A 20,742-nucleotide genomic window follows, 5' to 3' on the forward strand; every position below is an offset into this window, starting at 1 on the left:
GGAAAATTTGGAGTCAGTGAGTTTAAAAACACATTTTATATTTTATTTTTCCCTTGCTTTCATACACTCACAGTCTGTCTCACTCTCTGTCTGTCTGTCTGTTGTGACACTAGGAGGATGTTTGAGTGAAGTTGCTGGTTATCCATTTAACTTTGACCTAGATGAAGCTGTCGAGTCTTTTTCTAGAATCTCTGGGGGGTCGCGGTGGCGGTCACATCGTGGCCTCTACTTTCTAAATATACAGCGCGAGAGGACGACTGGAGCGGGTGGAGCTCTGAGCTGCTGGTAGAGCAACATCATGAGCATCACTTGCATTTAGGGAGCGCTAATTGCCAGTTAAATAGCAGAATTGACTCTGTTGTCGGTTCCCAAGTGCCCACAGCCCCCCCCCCCTCCAGGTTCATTTGATCTTAAATCTCCCCTACTGCCACAGCGCTGATCCGCTTTTAGCATACAAGTCTGCATTTGACTAGTATACACCTCACATTTAGGCCAAACAGGGTCTATTCCGAGTCTGTACTCAATGCAGAGCTGTGTATTATCGAATCATCTTCATGACATCTTTGCTCTTTCAGTCTAGTGCTGTGATTTGAGCATTTCATATTTTTAATGAGTCTGGCTGACCACATTATACACTCAGTCCTCAATCAGTGTTTAATCATTAACCTATCGACCTGTTAATTCAGGCCTGCTTGTCCTGAACAGTCACTACTAGAGTTGGGAACCGAGAACCTATTCTTTTCGAAACCGTTTCCATTTAAAAAAAATTACAGAATCCAAATGATTTTCAGGACTTTCGGTTAAGTTAACAGTTCTTGAACGTGCATTTTCCGCCGAAGCAAACGGAACACGGTGCTAAAATGGATTGATTTTGACTGTAGATTCAGTAGCGTGGCAGCGCTGCCGCTGAGTAAGGCAGCAATAAACACTGTCAGTCAAACCAGTGTAATCTGATTCCCAAACAAATGACTCGTATGAGTTGGTTCTTTTTAGTGAATCTGACTTCCATCATGTTTAGCTCATAATATGTAAAGTTTAAGGTGACATTTAAATCAGGCAGTAATGTTTCTGACTGGTTGTTAATATGACAATATGTGTTGTAATCAGTGGAGTTTTATATATAAAAATGTAATAAAATGAGTTTAATCATTTTACTTATTTATTTAATATATTTACAGTAGGACCAATTATTGGCTTGCATTAATGCCTCTTAAGTCTTTGAAAAGTCATTAAAAAGTCTGTTTGAACATGTTTTTTGCAAGAATTGTTTTAAGTGTATCTCTGACACATTTGCTCTGTTGAATTCTGAAATGATCTTGTAATGTGGAAATAAATGTAGTAAATGCATATAAAATGCATTTCTTATTTCCAAATATTTTTCTTTAAAACTACAAATAGATAATAGAACTGTTAAGGAATCAGAATCGCAACTGGAATCAATAATATACTGTACGATTCCCACCTACTGTAAAATTAATAAATATATGGATGATTAGCAGTACATTATGCTAGTTCAGAAAGAGAAACGGAAACAGTGGAATGTGCAAACGCAGTATGTAAATGTGCTGGTTTTAATGTTGTAAACTTCAGATGAAAGTGAGTCAGGGAGTCACGGGTGAAACTGCTCTGGGATAGTAAATTTAGTTTGGAGGGGGAAACAGCAAACAGAGGAAAAGACTGTAAAAAGAAAAGTTGCCAATAGCAGACGGTGGAATAAGTGAGTTAATTTATATCATGTGCAGGTATGGCACATAAGGAATGGTGCCACGCCTCTGTGAGTGGAATAGCAATTTTATTACATTGTCATTAGAGCAATTTCACAGCAGTGTTGTTTGTTAATGAAAAGCCACAAATGAGAATATACATCATGAATGGATATATCGTGAGGTGTTCTGCTGAATTCTATCTGTTCTTTATTATAGAGCTGAAAAATCAATGCACACTCTCTCTGTCTGTATGTGGCGTGTAAAAGGAAAAGTCACACAAAGCTGAAGTATAACGTCTGTTCTGTAAAGGTTGTGTTCATGAGCTGCCGTTGTGCTTTAGTGTGCACACTGGTCTTCATACTCGGTCATGCACACAACACGCATCTGTTGTCTCACCAGATACCGCACGAGAAACGGCCATGTGAGAGTGTTTTGCTTTGGCTGGTTCTGTTGAGGATGTATGGAGAAATGCTTCCTGTGTGTGTGTGTGTGTGTGTATGTCAGACGGATCGGTAGGCTCTTTCCAGCACTGATGTTATTTATAGACAGACACATATCTGCTGCTCCTCACACTGAGAATAGAGGAAATACTGCTCACATTAGTGAAATAAAGCTGGCTCAGAGAGAGAGAGAGAGAGAGAGAGAGAGAGAGAGAGAGAGAGAGACAGAGAGTGGGCCGTCTTTCTGCTGACACTGCAAATGAACATAGTGTGAGCTGGAAGGAAGATGAGGAAAAGAGAGAGAGAGAAAGTGAGAGAGAGAGGGAGGGAGGAGGCCCTAGACAAAAGAGGCTGACAATCAGCATTTAAAAGAATGAGTTTATCAGTTTGAGAGAGTTCACGGGGTTCTGACAGCAGCACAGATGCGTTTCCATGAATCAGGTATAAAATAGGGCTTGAGACTCTTGACAAATTATGTACATTTCTTATGCTTTTACAACAAAGTGTCTGTGAAAAGACATTCCTAACTCATCCATCTCTGATGGTTAAACAAAATATTTTATGAGCTGTTTTATTTTACATTTATTTTATGTCATTCGTAATTTTTGCAACCTTGTTACCAAATTAGTTGAACTGTCTAAATACAATATTACGAGTTCACTGTACAGGTTCATATAGTCCTGGAGCGCATTAAGGTAAACAGATTTAGCATGCTGTCCATAATACACTACAAAAAAATCATTTTCTTAATTAGTATTTTTGTCTTGCTTTCCAGTAAAAATATCGAATTATTCTTAAAACAAGATATAACTACTTGACAAGTGAAATGGCATAATATTTTAAGTTTTGTTTACAGAGAAATCGGACAAATGTTTTAAACTTTACGCTTAAAACAAGACAAAAAAAATCTGCCAATGGTGTAAGAAAAATAAACTTCTTTGCCCTTTGAATTAAATTTCTTAGATTTCTCTAGAAACAAGACAAAATATCTCATGCAGTTTTGCTTGTCAAGTAAATTTTCCTGTTTTAAGAAAGTTGAGATAATTGTACTGGAAAACAAGAGAAAAATACTAATTAAGAAATGATTTTTTGCAGTGTCGGGATGTGCACGGATAGATAAAATCACGATTCGGTTATTCTACACGTGCAATAGAAGTGTTGAAGCTGACCCAAACTTGACGAGTCCCAACAAACCATCGGGTTTTCCAGCCGGGTTTGGGTCAGTTTTTCAAGTATAGGGCGAGCTAGGGGCTGTTCAAGCATGCTTTTGTATTTGCCTGCGCTGTTTTCTACTATTAATATGCGCTGGACGGACGTCTTTGACCGCTGAAGCTCTGAATTTTCTTTTAGCATCTCGCGCGGATTTTAAAATTTAGACACCAAGTAACGTTATTAAGAACGTACATTTTTATAAATGCATATCAAAACACCTGCATTGTGTTTCATTCATTGTGCTGCGTTCTGAAGAAGTTCAGGTTGCAAAAAGGGACTTCATGTGACTGTTACACCATTAAATATGATAATGATTCCAGGTGTTTTTTCCCTTTTCCTCTGGTGTGCATATTTATGTACAATAATTAGATGTTCAATGCCATTTGATTTGAAACCATTTAAAAATCGAAGCACCCCGAAGAGGCTATTAAACCGCAGCAGTGTAACTCCACGCACATGAAAATACTTGCATTTGCCGCCTCACAGAAATGTAAAACTGCTCCGGCAGAGTGCATATACAAGCATTGACAGTTTGTTTATTGTTGTTTGACTTTAATGTAAGATTTTTTAATTTGATGATCAATGTATTGTGCTATTTTAGGCTCATAGGTCACTGTGCAATTTATTTGCTGTTATTTTGAGTTCTCTTTAACACACACTCAATTGACACTCCATTTAATGTGAAAGCTCTCAGTTTTCTCTCAGTCACCCACAAAACCACCTGAATGCCTCTTCACAGCATGAGAAGGGTGACAGGGACAGGGGGTTATGGGTGTGTGACCCTGATGTGTGAGTCCTCACAGACTGCAGTAAATGAAAGACGCTGAACTGAGAGGTTTGACTGATGAACTGAATATCGGGCACCGGTGCCTTGTCCCCAAACTACCGTTAAAGCACTCACCATTACATGTTAATGGCTTATATAGAATTAAAAAATCGAATTCTACCAAAATTTTGCTTTATTGGAATAAAAATATACTATTACTCACTATCATGCTAGTGTAGTTATTTTCCTTGCTTTGCTTTCTCTGAGAAAATGCCATTACTCTTCATCACTGTAATGCTGTGATATTATTTTTTTTTATTATTATTATATTTAATGATTACATGACCCCCTCAAAAAAAAAAAAAAAAAAAACGTACGCCCTTTATCAGTATTTAATCAGTATTTATTCAGTATTTTGCACTGATATTGGCCCTGTTGCACTCCGTAGTTCAACTTGTTATGGGGAAATATCATGGTACTCATTTTTTTTAGAAGTACATGGCACAAAGCACAAGAACACTGACTGTAAATAATGTGGTTTGATGCAATGATATTTGCGAGATAAAGCCATTGTTAGGCATTTTTTATCACTGATCTTCAATCCCAAAACATTTTGAATGTAGCAGAGAAATGTCATGATATATAGACAATCCCAATTCCAAAAAAGTTGGGACAGTATGAAAAATGCTAATAAAAACATTACAACTACACATTATATGATATTTTACCTTTTATTTATTTATTGATTTTTTTTTTTAAATGTACAGTAAGTTTAAATCAGATTATTGCAACATGCTCCACAAAAGTTGAGACGGGCAATTTAAGACTAATAAAAATTTGACGAGTTAAAATAACAAGGCAATGTGAAACCGGAGATGTTAAACAGGTGAGGTAATCGTGTCATAGTATACACATAAGGAGCCTCCAAAAACAGCGTAGTCCTTTAAGAGCAAAGATCATTTGAGACTTGTCAATTTACCAACAGATGCTTCAGCAAATAATCCAGCACTTTGAGAACAGTGTTCCCCAAAGACAAATTGGATGGATTTGGAACATTTCACCCTCTATAGTGCACAATATAGTTAAAATATTCAAGGAATCTGGTCAAATCTCGGTGCGTAAAGGGCAAGACGAAAACCATTTCTGAATGCGCGTGATCTCTTATCCCTCAGACGTCACTGTCTTAAAAGTTTGTCATTCATCTGTAATGGATATCATGAACGTGGGCTTGGTATAACTTTATTAAACCTTTGTTAGGCAACACCACTCGCCGCTGCATCCACAGATGCAAGTTAAGACTTTACTATGTAAAGGAGAAGCCATACATCAACACTGTCCAGAAGCACTGCTGACTTCTCTGTGCTCGGTCTCACCTGAGATGGAACAGTGGAACCGTGTTTTGTGGTCCGACAAGTCCACATTTCAAATAGTTTTTGAAAAACACAGCCGTCGTGTTCTCCGGGCCAAGTCATTTTTATTTGTATAGCACTTTTCACAGCACACATCGTTTCAAAGCAGCTTTACAGAAAATGATGCATTAACAGAAAATGAAACTGTAATATCTATAAAGTCTTAGAGTCATCATTGTGTAGTTTGATTAAATATGATTGTAAATTGTGTATAAAAATAAATAATTAAATAATATTTGTATTTAGAAATCCTGTGAGCAAGCCGAAGGTGACTGTGGCAAGGAACACAAAACTCCATAAGATGTTGATTAATGGAGAAAAATAACTTTGGGAGAAACCAGACTCACTGTGGGGGCCAGTTCCCCTCTGATTAAACAACATGAATATAATGACAATATTAGTTATTTATGTGCAGTGCAGGTCATGGTTTAAATTATTAAACTAAGTAAGTGTTAAGGGTCAGTGTTTAAAATAAAGATTTTGTAAGAACTGTAAGATTAATGACTAATGACTTTGAAGTTCATCCTGGATTAACTGCAGAAGTTCACATTGATGCATTGTGCTTTGTTAGTTGGCTGATGCAGTCTTTTGTTGGTAATTAATTGATAGTCTATGTATTTCATTATAAGAGTGTAGTCCATCATTAGACAGGTGATGCAGGCAGAGATTAATGAGGTGCATTACAGTTCAACCGTCAGGTCATTTTGGTGAGGTTCGGTGGGGTCCATCCTAAATCCAAGGTTCAGGCAGTGGCATATGAAGTATCCGATGACTTACAATTGGTGTTGGCATCAGTTCATCCTCTGAAGTCCATCGTAAAAGACTGAAGTGATGTCTGGCTGGCACTGGCTGTAGTTTGTCGTCATCACTCAGAGACACGTAGCAGTGGAGTCCGACTCCAAGCAGGAACGTAACTGGATCTGGCCATCTTTGGTAACCTCGGATATGAATCATGGAATCATTGAGACGGGGATACAAATAGAATAATATTAGCGTAGATGCTATTCAGTTTATTGCAGAGTTATAGATCAATGTTTGTGGTTCCAGCAGACCTAACTAAAGCAGCCTAATTGTGAGTTGATGGATAAATGAGGTGTATGCCTGGCTAATTAGATGAGTCTTTAGCCTAGACTTAAACTGAGTGAGTGTGTCTGCGTCCCGAACAGTGTTAGGGAGACTATTCCATAGTTTTTCGGCATCAGCAACAGAGAGCATGTGTCGTAATTTAGCAATATTTCTGAGGTGGAAGAATGCTGCTCTACAAACATTGGTAATTTGATTTTCAAAGGACAGATTGGTATCAAATATAACACCTAAGTTCTTCACTGTAGAAGACGATGTAACAGTACATCCATCGAGAGACAAATTATATTTTAGTGGCTTGTTTTTAGAGGTTTTTGGTCCAATAATTAGTACCTCTGTTTTGTTAGAATTGAGCAGAAGGAAATTTCTGGCCATCCAATCTTTGATTTCATTGATACACTCTGCTAATTTAGAGAATTGTGAATTTTTGTTGGGTTGAGAAGAAATATACAGTTGGGATGGACGGACAGATAGATAGATGATGGATGGATGGATGGATGGATGGATGGATGGATGGATGGCTTGCTTGTTCCAGATCCAGACTTTCAATATTTAACTATATGAAAATACATTGTAAATATATTGGCAATTATCGGGGTCCAAGCAGTTAAGAAAAGTGGAGAAAAAATTATTCCTTTTGAATAATTTCAAGTAATTTCAAACTCTTCCTAGACTGTTTGTCCAATTTGTACACATTTTTGCTTGTATCATCAAGAGACCCTTGTGACAAAAAGTTATCAAAAGAATTTTGTTTCTTCAAATCATTTAGAAGATATAAGCAATTGATTTTTTTAGGGCGTGGCCCAATTCACATTTCGTGCAGAAACGATCCAGGAGCAGTTAGAAGTATGTTTTGTGAAAACTCAAAATGGTGGAAATATTTTACAGACGTAAATGAAATCAGAGATATATGTTTTGTTTTCTGCTTCACTCAGTGAATCAGTAATATTAATAATTTTGATTAAAGCCCATACAGCTGCGGAGATATTAGCGAAAACGTTAAATTGTGTATTATAGCACCACATAGAGTCAGATGCTGTGTGTGTGAACGCCTGATTAGTGGGGGTATTTGGGACCATCTTGCCAAATCTGGTGTCTCTGGGACTTGCCTTGACAATCTTATGGCATAATATTAATAATAATAATCAGAAAATCAGTATGACTGTATTTGTCCAAAAATCATCACAAATACAGTAGTGTTCCAGGACCTTCAGTGCTTGGACCCCTACAAATACAAATGATTACATATTTAAAACTATGATCATCTAAACAAAGAGTAAAATAAACAAACTATTTCAATATTTATTGTGTGTATATGACTTTATCAATTTTTCGTTACGACTGTCCCACTGCTGTGGTAACAGAGAGAGAGAGAGAGTGTTCAGGGATTTTCTGTGAGAGCTGAAAATATGGTCGAGTTTCTGATCCCTGTGACAATCAAAAACAACACAAAACATTCCAGAGCAGAGGTGCCTATGAGAGGAGAGACAGCGAGAGACAGGGATTAAAGAGCTGCTGGTGTAGTTCTTCACTCAGGTGTGTTGACGCCCGCGGCGGCGTTGGCTCTGATTTGCGCTCTGTGTTGAAGAGAGGCAGGACGCAGCATCAGTTGCCTGCGAGACGAACCGCTGCAGTTGTCAGAGCATGTTGAATGGCCAGTGCAAGTGCAGAGAGGGGCTGTTTGGTGGTTTTGTGCCGCAGGTCAGAGAAAGAGCAAAACTGCAAGAACAAAGTCTCACTGTACAAACCAGCTGCTGCCGCTCGTAGGATCAAAGACGCATCAACAGCCCTTCCTGTGGCCGCTGTGCGAGGTGTTTGACGGGCAGCTGACAGCTGGGGTGGATTCGGACCCTCCGCCTGGCCTGTGACTCTCCTCGCTCGCTCCCAACACTGTCTGTACCTTCTTTCACCATGTGCGTACTAGCAATTCATCCGTCCTCACTGAAAGTGAAAATGCACACAATTACAGCCAATCAGAACACATTGATGAATAATGTACTGTTAGGTGGAGCGGGATTTTGGACCAATGAGATTTCATTGTGGGTGGAGAAACCACACCACACACCAAGCGGCCTTCATAATGTCATGCATCATCAGTGTCAGAAAATAACATTTGCATTAAAGGAATATTCCAGGTTCAACACAAGTTAATCTCAATCAGCAGTATTTGTGTCATAATGTTGATTACTCCTTTTCTTTAAAAAAGCACAAATCTGTGTTCCAGTGAGACACTTCCAATGGAAGTCAATGGGGTCAATCTGTAAACATTAAAATACTCACTGTTTCAAAAGTATAGACACAAGACATAAACAATATGTGTGTTAACATGATTTTACTGTGAGAAAATCACTTAATAACCACATCTGTGGAAAGATATAGACAATTTTACAACTTCACTGTCATGACGACGTAACGCTGTAAACCCTAAAACGACTTTACAGCTCAAATAACACACAAGTTTTAATAAAATAACTAATGTAAGTGCTTTTATACAATTATAATCTTCACATTTCTGCATTTAAACTCTTCAAAAATGTACCCCATTGACTTCCATTGTAAGTGTCTCACTGAACACACATTTGTGCTTTTATTAAAGAAAAGAAGGGACGAGTTGAAATAAATGTTTGTGGTAATCAACATTATGACACAAATACTGCTGATTGAGATTAACTTGTACTGAACTCAGAATATCACTTTAAGAAGCATTAATTGCTGAATGAAATGAGACGAGCTCCCGAGAGCGAACGACAGCGAGAATGTGCGAGTGCTGCAGTATTATTGATTTGTTTTAATTAGCAACTCATTAAATTGTGTCATGTAAATTGGGTGAGGTCACGCTCGTCTCAGCACTCCTGTTTTAACTTAAAGAAGCAAGTGAAACAGATCTCTGTCTGTCTGTCTGTCTGTCAGATGTGTGTGATGAGCAGACAGACAGCTCTTGTGTGTGTTTGGCCGTGCTGTCGCAGGTCTGATCCTGTTACAGCTGCGCCCTCATAATCTGCGCACACTTCCTGGGTCAAAGTTGACGTGTGTTTCCTCCCTCAAGCTATCTCTGTATTTGTGTTTATTTATTTGTCTATTTATTTGGTTTGAAGTCTCATTAGAGAGTAACTGCATTAGTTTTGGTGGGTTGATTGTGTTGTTCTTGAAACTGAAGCATGTGGAGGTCATGACAGTTTATTGGATCTGATGGAGCTTTGATTTATAAACAGTGATCAGATTATGTTACACCAGCGTTAATCTCATCAACACAATTACTGACGAAGATGCTGGTTTTTTATACATTTGGATCATGATGATTAAATTAAAACTGTATATGAATATATGACAAGAAAATATAATATTGCAAGATATTAAGATTAGAATTGCTGTATATAATCCAGTCATAGTACGTTGTGTATTTCCTGCTGAACAGCTGTTCGATGAACTTTACTAACGGGTTAATTACCTCACTCAAACACATCCTATATATGTGACATTAATCAATATATTAACAACATTAACATCATATTACAACTTATATCTGCACAGACAATAAAGACAATGAACAGATGCTGTGAATATGCCTTTACTTAAAAACACGCTACACGTAACACAATATCCTAAACTGTCTAAATGTAAGGAATTCAGAACAGAATCACTTCTAAAGTATTGAATACTTCAGTAGATTCATTATGTACGTTTATTTCAGGAGATCAGCTTTTTTAAATGTTACATATTGAACTTATTCATCTTTATTATGTGTGATACATGTTTAAATAATTGTATGCAGTACTGGGTTATTTAGTTATAGTTTGCTCTGTAACAGTTTAATATATGTTTGCCATTTTACTCATTATTGTTAACTAAAAAATGTGTTTGTTTGTTTTTTGACTAAATATAAATGCCATTTTAATCAGAGTAAAACTGACTAAAATGTATGAATATGACATGATGAAATAATGAATACATTTAAAGGACATTTTTGTCCAAACGTACCAGATGAGGGCAGATTGTAGTTTTCAGGGCAGGAATGTTGAGGACCTTAGCAGGTGTGATGACGGGCCATCGTCTCGCGAGAATCCCGTGCTAAACGTGTATGAAGTGAGACTTGTGGATGTTGATGGAGCTCCACGCTACAGTGAAGACAAGTGGCCTCCAGCACTCACTGCGTCTGTGTGTTTTAGAAGGAATATCTGCCTCTTGCATGGATAGGGTACAAAATACAGCTTGAAACTCTGTTAGTGTTAGTGAAAGGGGAAGCTTAGCCTTCAGAAAATGACATTTATTTTCTATTTTTATCCTGGTCTATCTGAAACTCGGTTCCGATTGAACACACCGGTTCTGTGCGTTAAAAACAATTTCCAGTCAGTTTTAATCACTGCTCTGAATTAATGTGCTGTTTGTTTGAAACAGTTTGTAATTGTAGAACAACCTGTAGATAAAATAACGAACAACAGTAAAGATAACTGTAATTTTTATTCTTTCGCTCATCCCATAATATTAGTTTGTCTAACATATCTGATTGTTTTCACTCTAAACAACGACTTCATTGCTTTAATGTGTTTTTCTCGTGCACATGCAGCATTACAGATTCTCTCATGAGGGTTTGTTGTTGGCGGCAGTAAAGACACAACCAGAGAAATGACCCTGCTGTGACCTTTCACCTTGCCTTTAATTATTTGTTTGAAGACAGCGTGGGGTTTCCATGCGGAGCGCAGTGGCGGGGGTGTGAGTGTGTGTGTCTCTCAAACGTTTGTTCCGCGGCTTCAATAAAGAGTCTAACAGTGTAAGAAACGACACGAGACTCTGTGTTAAAACTGCCCATGTCATCTGAATACAGTGAGGTGATTGCGGTTTGGTCTCTGGTGTGTGTGTGTGTGTGTGTGTGTGTGTGTGACATGAACGGGTCAGTCCTCTCCCAAAGAAATTCATAAATCACTCTTGTGCTGTGAGCTTCACTGTGTTTTTTCACACTTTATGTAGTTTTTTAATAATAAAATAATATAATTGAATCAAGTGACCCAAACAGGTGATTTGTTTTACCCTGAAGGGGTTTATTTTGCAATAATAACCAGCTGAATGTAGATTATTCCACTTATGCACGCACACTTGTTCAGCCATCTTGGTTCCAGAAGTATTTTCCCATTAAATATTTTCTATAGAGATTTCATAAAGTCCTTCATAAACAAGTTGTGCATCATGAACCAAAGCAGCCAGCTCTGAGGTGAATCATTACAAACTTTGATTTGAAGCAAAAAGTGTTTGAAAATCAGACAAAAAGACAAAGATACAAGACTGTGTACTTACTGTCTTTAATGAGGGAATGAACTACAATCCCATGAAACATTGTGAATGATGTAATCAAATTAAAAACTATTGCTTTAAAAGTTGTTTATTATAAGTTTAGAAACAATATAGTTCAATTTTATTGCAAAATATTCAGATATATACAAATATATCAGTAGTTTGAGAGTGTAAGGCGAGCAACTTGATTGTGTCATTCACAGTACATCACGGGAGTGGGCGGAGCTGCAGAGCGCTCCTCTGATTGGTGGATTTCTCTGTAGGATCATGGGTAGTGTAGATCTTCACCAGGAATTCTGCTATTAAACATGCTTATTAAACAATAAAGTTGAAATAACATGGACTGATGTCTTCAACAGAAACATATTCCATCGATTAACAACCTCATGGTAGGTCTGTTTTTAAAGATTAGTTATTGACTAATAATCAATTCACCTAGGGAGAAAAGAAATAGGATTTTTACTTCTGGAGGCTGTTGAGCTCTACTGACAGCAGAATGCCATGACTGACCAATCACAACCAAGTATTCCAGAGAGCCATGCAATAATACATGTACAATACTACCACTTGTATAAAAATAACAACAATAATAATCGTAATAATGCATGTGAGAAAGCGTTCTTCAAAGTGTAGAGGTGTGTTACTGTCATTATGGAGCTGTGTGTTCATGTGTTCATCTCACCTGTGAGAAACGCACACACTCACACACACACATACACGTTGATGATTTTAGCGTGTGAGGCTTTGATGCAGAATTCTCTTTTTTCTTTTTTTGTGTGACATGTTGAGCAGCGTTGTGTCCATCATTCATCCAAGTGTTTCCCTCTTTCAGACAAAGAAAGCTACAAATATTTCTGTGCTTTCTTGATGTCTCTTTCCCAGCTGTACATTTGTTAAATCGAAGCTTGTCACTTTGAAAGTGCAGATTACGGGCGTTAAAAGTTAATGGAAGGTAAGGGCATGTATGACGGCTTCAGGAGGGATTACAGCTCAAATTCATTCCAGTTGTGCATGGATCTAATGACCGGTCCCATTGAGTCGCCCTCTGCGCACTCGGCCGCTTCTTTTCCTCCAGCTTTCATGCAGGATCGCCCGCCATGGCCTAATATCAAACACATATGGGTACTGTTAACTCTCACTCCTCTGTGCCGTTTGAGTATGGAGTCTCTGTACTTGCCTTTGACATGGCCCTCTGTGACCCGTTCGGCATTAAAAAGGTTCCCTCGGTTGGCACTAACCTCACCGTGACCCGCGCCGCTGCGCAGTCTGAAGCCGCAGGAGAGAGGCTGAAGCAGGAGGGATCGCTGGTGATAAAACTTCAGACAGTCTAATTGATGGTCTCGCTGACATCACAATAGCTGCTAAAAGCCTGGAGCTCGTTCATTCACAGACAGCTGGAGAAGAGAGCGAGACCTAACCGGGGGGCAGGGACAAACATCATCTCAAAGGAACGCTTGTGTCAGCCCTCAAAACCTTCTCGAGAGCGCTTGAACAAAAATGTTTGTGCATGAGAGGGAGATGTTGGTTTCATGTGTAGTGGCTTCAGTTCATCTACAGGAACACACTGCGGTCTACTAGAGGAACATGTCATCACTCCTTAATGGAGTCCTCGAAACTGACGTTCCTCCTAAAGTTCCTTAGGAGAATGACATAAAGTAAGAGTAGAGAGCTGTGTAGATCGAATAGCTCAGATCATTTGTTCTTAGGAGAATTTGAGGAGAAATGTTTGAGTTTATATTTCAGATCTCTGACTTTTGATTGCTGACTTTGGTGTCTCTGCAAATCTGAGCACGGTTTGAGACATAGAGATATTAAAAATAACTCATTTGTGTTTCTTCTCTTCCGATGGCTGTTCAAACAAATCAAAAGCATTATTAATGAAAGCTCTAAAATAAGGTTAAGTGCATCACATTAAAATCTTGATCACACACATTTTAAGACTGATTTCGATGCTATTGTGTCATGCTAACGTTTTGTTTTTCATTACAGTTGGAACAACAGGTATGTCTTGTGTAACAGCATCTGATTTAAACTCTTTTCTTGTTTTTCTTTTATGTTTTCAGGTTCATTAATGCGAGAAGAAGAATAGTACAGCCCATGATTGACCAGTCAAATCGAGCAGGTAAATATCTCAATGTATCTCTGATGTTCTTCACACTGTTCTCATCAGATGTTTGAGTGGATGAGTGTTGTATCACGCTCTTCTCTTCTGTGTCTGTGTTGCGAGACGTTTAGTACATCTGATTGGATGTTTTTTTATCTGACTGGTTAGAGCAACATTAGCACATCAGAATGGTAATCGGCCACTGGAGATCTGGAGAAAAATTCTGAGTTCTGAGTGCATCAGATAGTCAAAGTGCTTTACATATTGTTAGTCATGAATGAAAGGAATATTCCTGGTTCGATAAAAGTTGAGCTCAGTCGACAGCATTTGTAGAATAATATTGATTACCTCAAAAAATTAATTTCGACTCGTCCCTCCTTTTCTTTAATAAAAGCACAAATCTGTGTTCAGTGAGACACTTACAATGGAAGTCAATGGGGTACATTTTTGGAGGGTTTAAATGCAGAAATATGAAGATTATAATTTTATAAAAGACTTACATTAATGCTTCTGTTGAAACTCATGTATTATTTGAGCTGTAAAGTTGTCTAAGCAGATGAACTTCTAGTTATTTGTCAACGACATTACATCGTCATGGCAACAAAGTAGTCAAATTGTCTATAACTTTACACAGATGCGGTTAGTAAGTTATTTTATCACAGTAAAATCATGTTAACACACATATTGTTTATGTCTTGTGTATATACTATTGAAACAGTGAGTACTTTAATGTTTACAAATTGACCTCATTGACTTCCATTGTAAGCTCCTGACCGCAGATCAGACCTGCCGGTGATTTTAGTTCAGCACAACAATAACTACTGCTACAGTGAAAAGATCGCTGATGGTCTGGTATCTTCTCTTCTTCTCTCTCTGGTGTCCACGTGTGACTTCACTCAGGTTTTCTTCTTGATCCTTCAGTGAGTCAGGGAGCGGCATACAGTCCAGAGGGACAGCCAATGGGCAGCTTCGTCCTGGATGGACAACAACACATGGGAATCCGACCGGCAGGTGAGAAGAGACGGCTGTTTACCTGCGATCACACCTGCTGTCTGTCTGCCCATACAACATACACATCATGCATGAGATCTGTTTTTCCTGTACAGCAAGGAGACAAAATGGATAGCAAATGGAGATTTTGCAGAAGTCTGCTGCTACTCAGATGTTTCTCATATTTATTTATTGATAGCTATTACTGTTTTCATGTTGTAGTCATTGTTCAATTCTTGTTCGGTTTTTCCATGTAATTGCTTTGGCAATGCAAAATGTTTTTTCATGCCAATAAAGCACTCCATTAGTCTCACATGTCTCATCTCGAGTTTTACAAGAGATCTCAACAATGTCTCAAATTGTTCATAAATCATATATGGGTGTTTCAGTCATAAGTCCGAGATCTCAATAAGAACAAACAAACAATTGACTCATTTGTGTCTATTTGTATTCCTACTGAGGAATTTTAGGAGAAACATCTGAGATACTTCACTGGAATAACACTGAGTGACTGATATGTCATGTTGTGTGTCTGTGGTCTGGTCTTCAGCGCTGGACTCTAACTGTGTCTGTTGTTTGTGTCTGCAGGTCCCATGAGCGGTATGGGCATGAATATGGGCATGGACGGCCAGTGGCACTACATGTAACGGCTGTACTGTAAAGAAAAGGGGGAAGTAAGTACACGTTCTCTTCCTCCGCCTTTATTTCAGGAGTGTTTCCTGTGGCCTTTTCCTTCCAGAATTCCCCTGAAAGCCCAGAATAACTCCACAGACATTCTGCAGAACAGTCATCCTGATGTCACGAACCAGCAGTGCTGCCTACCAGCATGTGTTGTGTTTCAAATGCTCCACACCACACCTCGCTTCTTAACTAGCTTAACCAGAAAGCCCACGCTGATTGACCACCGTTTGTGCTAGTGAACAACATGGCTACACTGGTCCAAACCAGTACAACCAGTCTGGAAATTGATGCTGGTCTTTTTACAGGTCTTGTATGATTTCCTGGACTGTTGGAAAAACACTGCAGAACAGCAGTAAAGTGGAATTTATTTATCACGTCAGAGCCGGCACTCTCTCTCGTGGCCAATGCAAATGTTGGACATTTGGGGGAAAGAAACGTCTCCTGGGGTAGATGATGACAGGCTGGAATTAAGCGGGCTCCAGTGAAGTGATAAAAAAGGAGATGTGAAACTGTCCTCAGAGTGACATAAATCCGTCACGGGAATGATTGATGCCCAAATTATCTTGTATGCAAAGACGGGTGCAGTGCAGTACATTACGCTCCCCGAGCGAGATACAGACGCGCCGGGTGACACCAGCCATCCTTCACTGGGGGAAGTCGCACATCTGGAGTTTTTTTTTTTACTGGGAATGAAGCAGGATTGAATCGGAACATCTGCAGATGGGAATGACTGAGTGTAAATGTGGAGATTTCGTTCACGTGTTCGCCGGCTGATTAAGACATTTGAGAAATCAAGACGTATAGCATCCCATAGGTGCTGAAGCAGTGGAGATTTTATTTAACCTCGACTTCCTGCTCAATGAGCCTCAATATAATAACACTTTGCTTGATTAAAAGAACTCTTTATATGTAAATAGACGGCAGTTTCCTTTAGGTCACCATAGTGATGCTGCAACTGAGCGCCCCCCCCGGTTCGCTAATAGTGTCAGAAACGCAGCTAGTGTGTTCCCTAAAACAGCCGTAGAGACAACATTTGCTCAGCTTGGGTAATTTTTAATACGCAGCCGGATCATTTTGAGACTATTTAATTATGTAACATATTTTATGCTTCATGAGCAATTAGATTAATAGCTTAATACAGAGGAATATTAGCCATCGCTGTGATTTGATTACACACGCACACAATATGCTGTATTTGCTGTTTAATTATGATCAGCAACGGAGCGCGCTCACAGAGGTGCAGTTACCGTCTGTAGATGCTGTTAACACTCACGTTAATAAAAGGCTGCAGATCCACTGAACAATCAGTTTACAGCATCAAATGCACCTGCTGTGATTTGAACAGGAAGAGCTGCAGGTTATATGGAGATGACGCGCCGTCTGTGTCAGTAAATGACTCGGCTTTCAGACGTTAATCTCATTGTGTGCTAGTCTCTCAAATACCAAATGCTCGAAACTTTCTGTGTTATTTGTTCATTGCGATGTACCGCAGTAGAGGAATGTGGAGTGAGTGCCTGATGACCTTGTGGTGACCCCACCCCCCTCCTTTAAATGTGTGTTGTTAATGCCCCCAGGGTCATGTTACAAAACACTGCTGTCCTGCCTTTGTGCCGCCCTATTTTCATGCACTGCTACCTGCAAAACCCTCAACAATACAACTCTACACAGTAAAGCGCAACACAACTCAACACACCTCAATTCTACAGAACTCAATTCAATGGAACACAACTCAACACAGCTCAAAACAACTCAATTCAACACAGCTCAGTTCAGCTCAACTCAGTTCAACACACCTCAACACAAAACAACACACCTCAATTCAACACAACTCAACACAGCACAGCTCATCACAACATAACACACCTCAATACAACACAACTCAACACGCCTCAATTCTACAAAACTCAATTCAATAGAACACAACTCAACACACAGTAAAGCTCAACACAACTCAACACACCTCAATACAGCACAACTTAACACACCTCCATTCTACAGAACTCAATACAATAGAACACAACTCAACACAGCTCAATTCAATACAGCTCAGTTTAGCTCAACACAACTCAATACAGCTAAACAACTGAATACAGCACAGCTCAAAAAACAACTCAACACACCTCATTTCAACACAACTCAACACAGCACAGCTTAACACAGCTCGATTCAGCTGAACTCAACAAGGTAAAGCTCAACACAGCACAGCTCAACACAACTTAACACACCTCAGTTACAACACAACTCAACACATCTTAATTCTACAGAACTCAATTCAATAGAACACAGCTCAACACAGCTTAATTAAGCACAACTGAACCCCACAACACATCAACACACCTCAATTCTACTCAATTCAGCAGAACAAAACTCAACTCAACAAAGCTCATTCAGCTTAACACATTTCAACACAACACAATTCAGCACAACTGCACACAATTCAGTAGGGATGTCCTTGTGTGATTATTAAACCGTAAAGGCTAGTTTGCGTGTGCTGCGTGCTTCAAATGTGAGCACGTGTGAATGTGTTGCGGTGACGTCAGATGGCTTTAGAGGTCCTTATTGGCTCATACACAGAAAACACCATCATGAGCTTCACGCTTTAATAGATGACAGCGCTAATTCACTTTGTAGCACACAGCACATACAGACTGCATATTTATTTAATTAAAAAGCAGCCTTTTGCAGTTTAACTCTCACAGTGGATCACTTAGTGACCTGCTTCTCCTGAAGTGAGACCATCTAAAACAATCAGAAATGGAAAGGGCTTCACTATCAAATAAAAGCTCCCGCCAAAATAAAAAGCTCAATTTAAATGGAAAAAAATCACGGCAGAAATATATCACTACTGTATAGTTAAGTAATATTTACTATAATACTACAGCTTCTTCTAATAATAATTCATCAATAGTAATTGTATTATATTTAAGCAATATCTCACATCTGTGACGCTCTGTTATGCAGCACTTTATTTGACAAAAATAACTCCAGTGTTGTATTTTGTATTGTGCTGTCAGATTCTCAATAAAAGCTCTTAATTTGATAAAAAGAATACAACATTATGTTAAAATTGTTCTATATTCATTTGATTAAAGTTTGAATGAATTCATATATTTAGACACCATTTTGATGATAAAATTGAAATAAACAATATTGAATTTGGAAAAAAAAAAAACAGGTATCTTATCGGTATCTGTGAGTACCAAAAAGGAAGAAAAAAATGGTATCGGGACATTCCTACAGTTCAATTGAACATGACAAACACAGCTCAACTGAACACAACTGAACTCGACACGACATTGCTAAACACAATCTATTTTTACACAATCTGTGCATATATCTGTTTTTAAACTGCAGTTTTCTTTCTGTTTGCTGGTTCTATAATTAGACTGCATTCTTTCCTTGTATCAGAAATACAGATATTGCGCTCTTTTCTGACAGCGGTGTGTGGTGTTAAGCAGCTCTCTAGCAAGTTCTTAAAGGAATTGAAATCAAATCAGTTCACAGCAGCACAGCTCGTTTTCTGTCACTAATTTCATCTGGGATTTCACTGTTCTGATCGCTCAAGTATTGTTTAGTATTATGGGCTTGTTTCTGCAGCGTACACTTCTGCATATCACACATACTGATAACATGTATAGCTTGAGTGAGCTGAAGTGTCTGGCAAATGCATTCAAGTGAAATGTATGTGTAGCTGACAAAATATTTTGTGAAGTTGTCATGTCTTGCAGTGTGACATGCTATATCTAAAACTGTTTGAAACTGCATTTTGCTAATTCTTCTATAATTACTGTGAATGCAGCTTGTATGGGCTCATGTTAATTGAGAAACTACATGGAATATTTGCACTGTTTTAAGAATTCATTTGTCGCACAGCAGGACAGTTCAACTGACAGACTGAAATTAATCTTCATATGATGTGAATTTATGTGTCTCCTTCAGCTCCTTATACACGACTCGAGAATATGTGTATGTTTGACTTAAACGCCTTTAGCTGCATTAGCTGCAGACATGCGGCCTGAATGTAGATGAAGATGCTGTGTTTGTGGTTGTCTCACTGTGCTGACTGTGTGTTTCTCTGGATCTCAGGTGTGCGAGGCGTGTCGGGGAGTTTGTACATCAGCGTGGTCCTGTGGGCATCAGCATGGCATCATCACCACCACCCCTCCACCAGCGGCCCCTCGTCTCTCACATTTCTCACCCAGATCTCAACATCACACTCCAACCCATGCAGCCATGCTAATGCACGGAAACCCCCCCACCCCCACACGCAGAACTGACCCCAGTGCTGCTGGACTCGCCCAATGACGCAAGGGAACCGACCAATAGCATCAAGGATGACATCGACAATAAGCCCAAGACAGATTTTTTTGAAAAGAAAAACGTTGCAACATCCGACAGCTGAATCAGACGCTTCAAATGGAATTCCAGACGAGCTGTGATCATTTGTAATCTTGTGAATTTTGTTACTTTCGTTACTGGAGGACCAAGAGCTGAGGAGAACACTTTGTAAAGTCTTGGGTTTTTGTTCAAATCACCAGAAGATGTTTCTGCTTATTAAACACACACACACACACACACACACACACACACACACACACACACAAACATTATGAAAAAAAAAAAAAACACTCACAAAAGAGACTCCAAGAGTTCAAACTACTGTAGTATAAAAGCATAGAAAGTAAATTAAAACTTGTACATTTTTATCACTCACTTTATGTTTTCTGAGCTAGTCCTAGAGTAAAACCTTGTTTGTCACATTGTGTGCGTTGTTCCTTGAAACAGAGACGCTCTGATCGCAGCAATAACTAGTGAAACACATCTCGGCCCAGACGCTAACACTACACGGCGAATCCGCCCCGTCACGGACCAGAATTCTGAATTATTCCTCCATCAGAGTTTCTGCCGATTGAAGCCGCTCTCTTCACGCCTCTTTTATTTTCCACGCGTTCACCCTTTTTGGTCCATGAATGAATGAATGTTTCCCTGTAGGTGAAGTTCTTCGTTTGAATTGCCCAAGCACTGGATTGTGTTGCTTTTATACATTTTTATTTTATTATAATTA

The 20,742-nt window shown here is 38.9% G+C and overlaps 1 protein-coding gene across 7 annotated transcripts in view; it reads left to right on the forward strand.

The window, feature by feature from the left end:
• Nucleotides 1-20,742, forward strand: part of LOC127410970 (homeobox protein Meis2) — an 80,408-nt gene that overhangs the window by 58,303 nt on the left and 1,363 nt on the right. For 5 of the 7 annotated variants that reach the window (XM_051646267.1, XM_051646265.1, XM_051646270.1 and 2 more), the window contains exons 10-13: nt 13,966-14,024; nt 14,907-15,017; nt 15,585-15,670; nt 19,764-20,742. The exon at nt 19,764-20,742 is cut by the window's right edge. In XM_051646267.1, the coding sequence (XP_051502227.1) occupies nt 13,966-14,024; nt 14,907-15,017; nt 15,585-15,643 (229 nt within the window). In that variant the 3' untranslated portion in view covers nt 15,644-15,670; nt 19,764-20,742. The remainder of the gene's footprint in view (nt 1-13,965; nt 14,025-14,906; nt 15,018-15,584; nt 15,671-19,763) is intronic. The other 2 variants (XM_051646268.1, XM_051646271.1) reach the window with 1 other exon arrangement.

Source organism: Myxocyprinus asiaticus, chromosome 20, assembly GCF_019703515.2.
Source record: "Myxocyprinus asiaticus isolate MX2 ecotype Aquarium Trade chromosome 20, UBuf_Myxa_2, whole genome shotgun sequence".
Taxonomy (NCBI): domain Eukaryota; kingdom Metazoa; phylum Chordata; class Actinopteri; order Cypriniformes; family Catostomidae; genus Myxocyprinus; species Myxocyprinus asiaticus.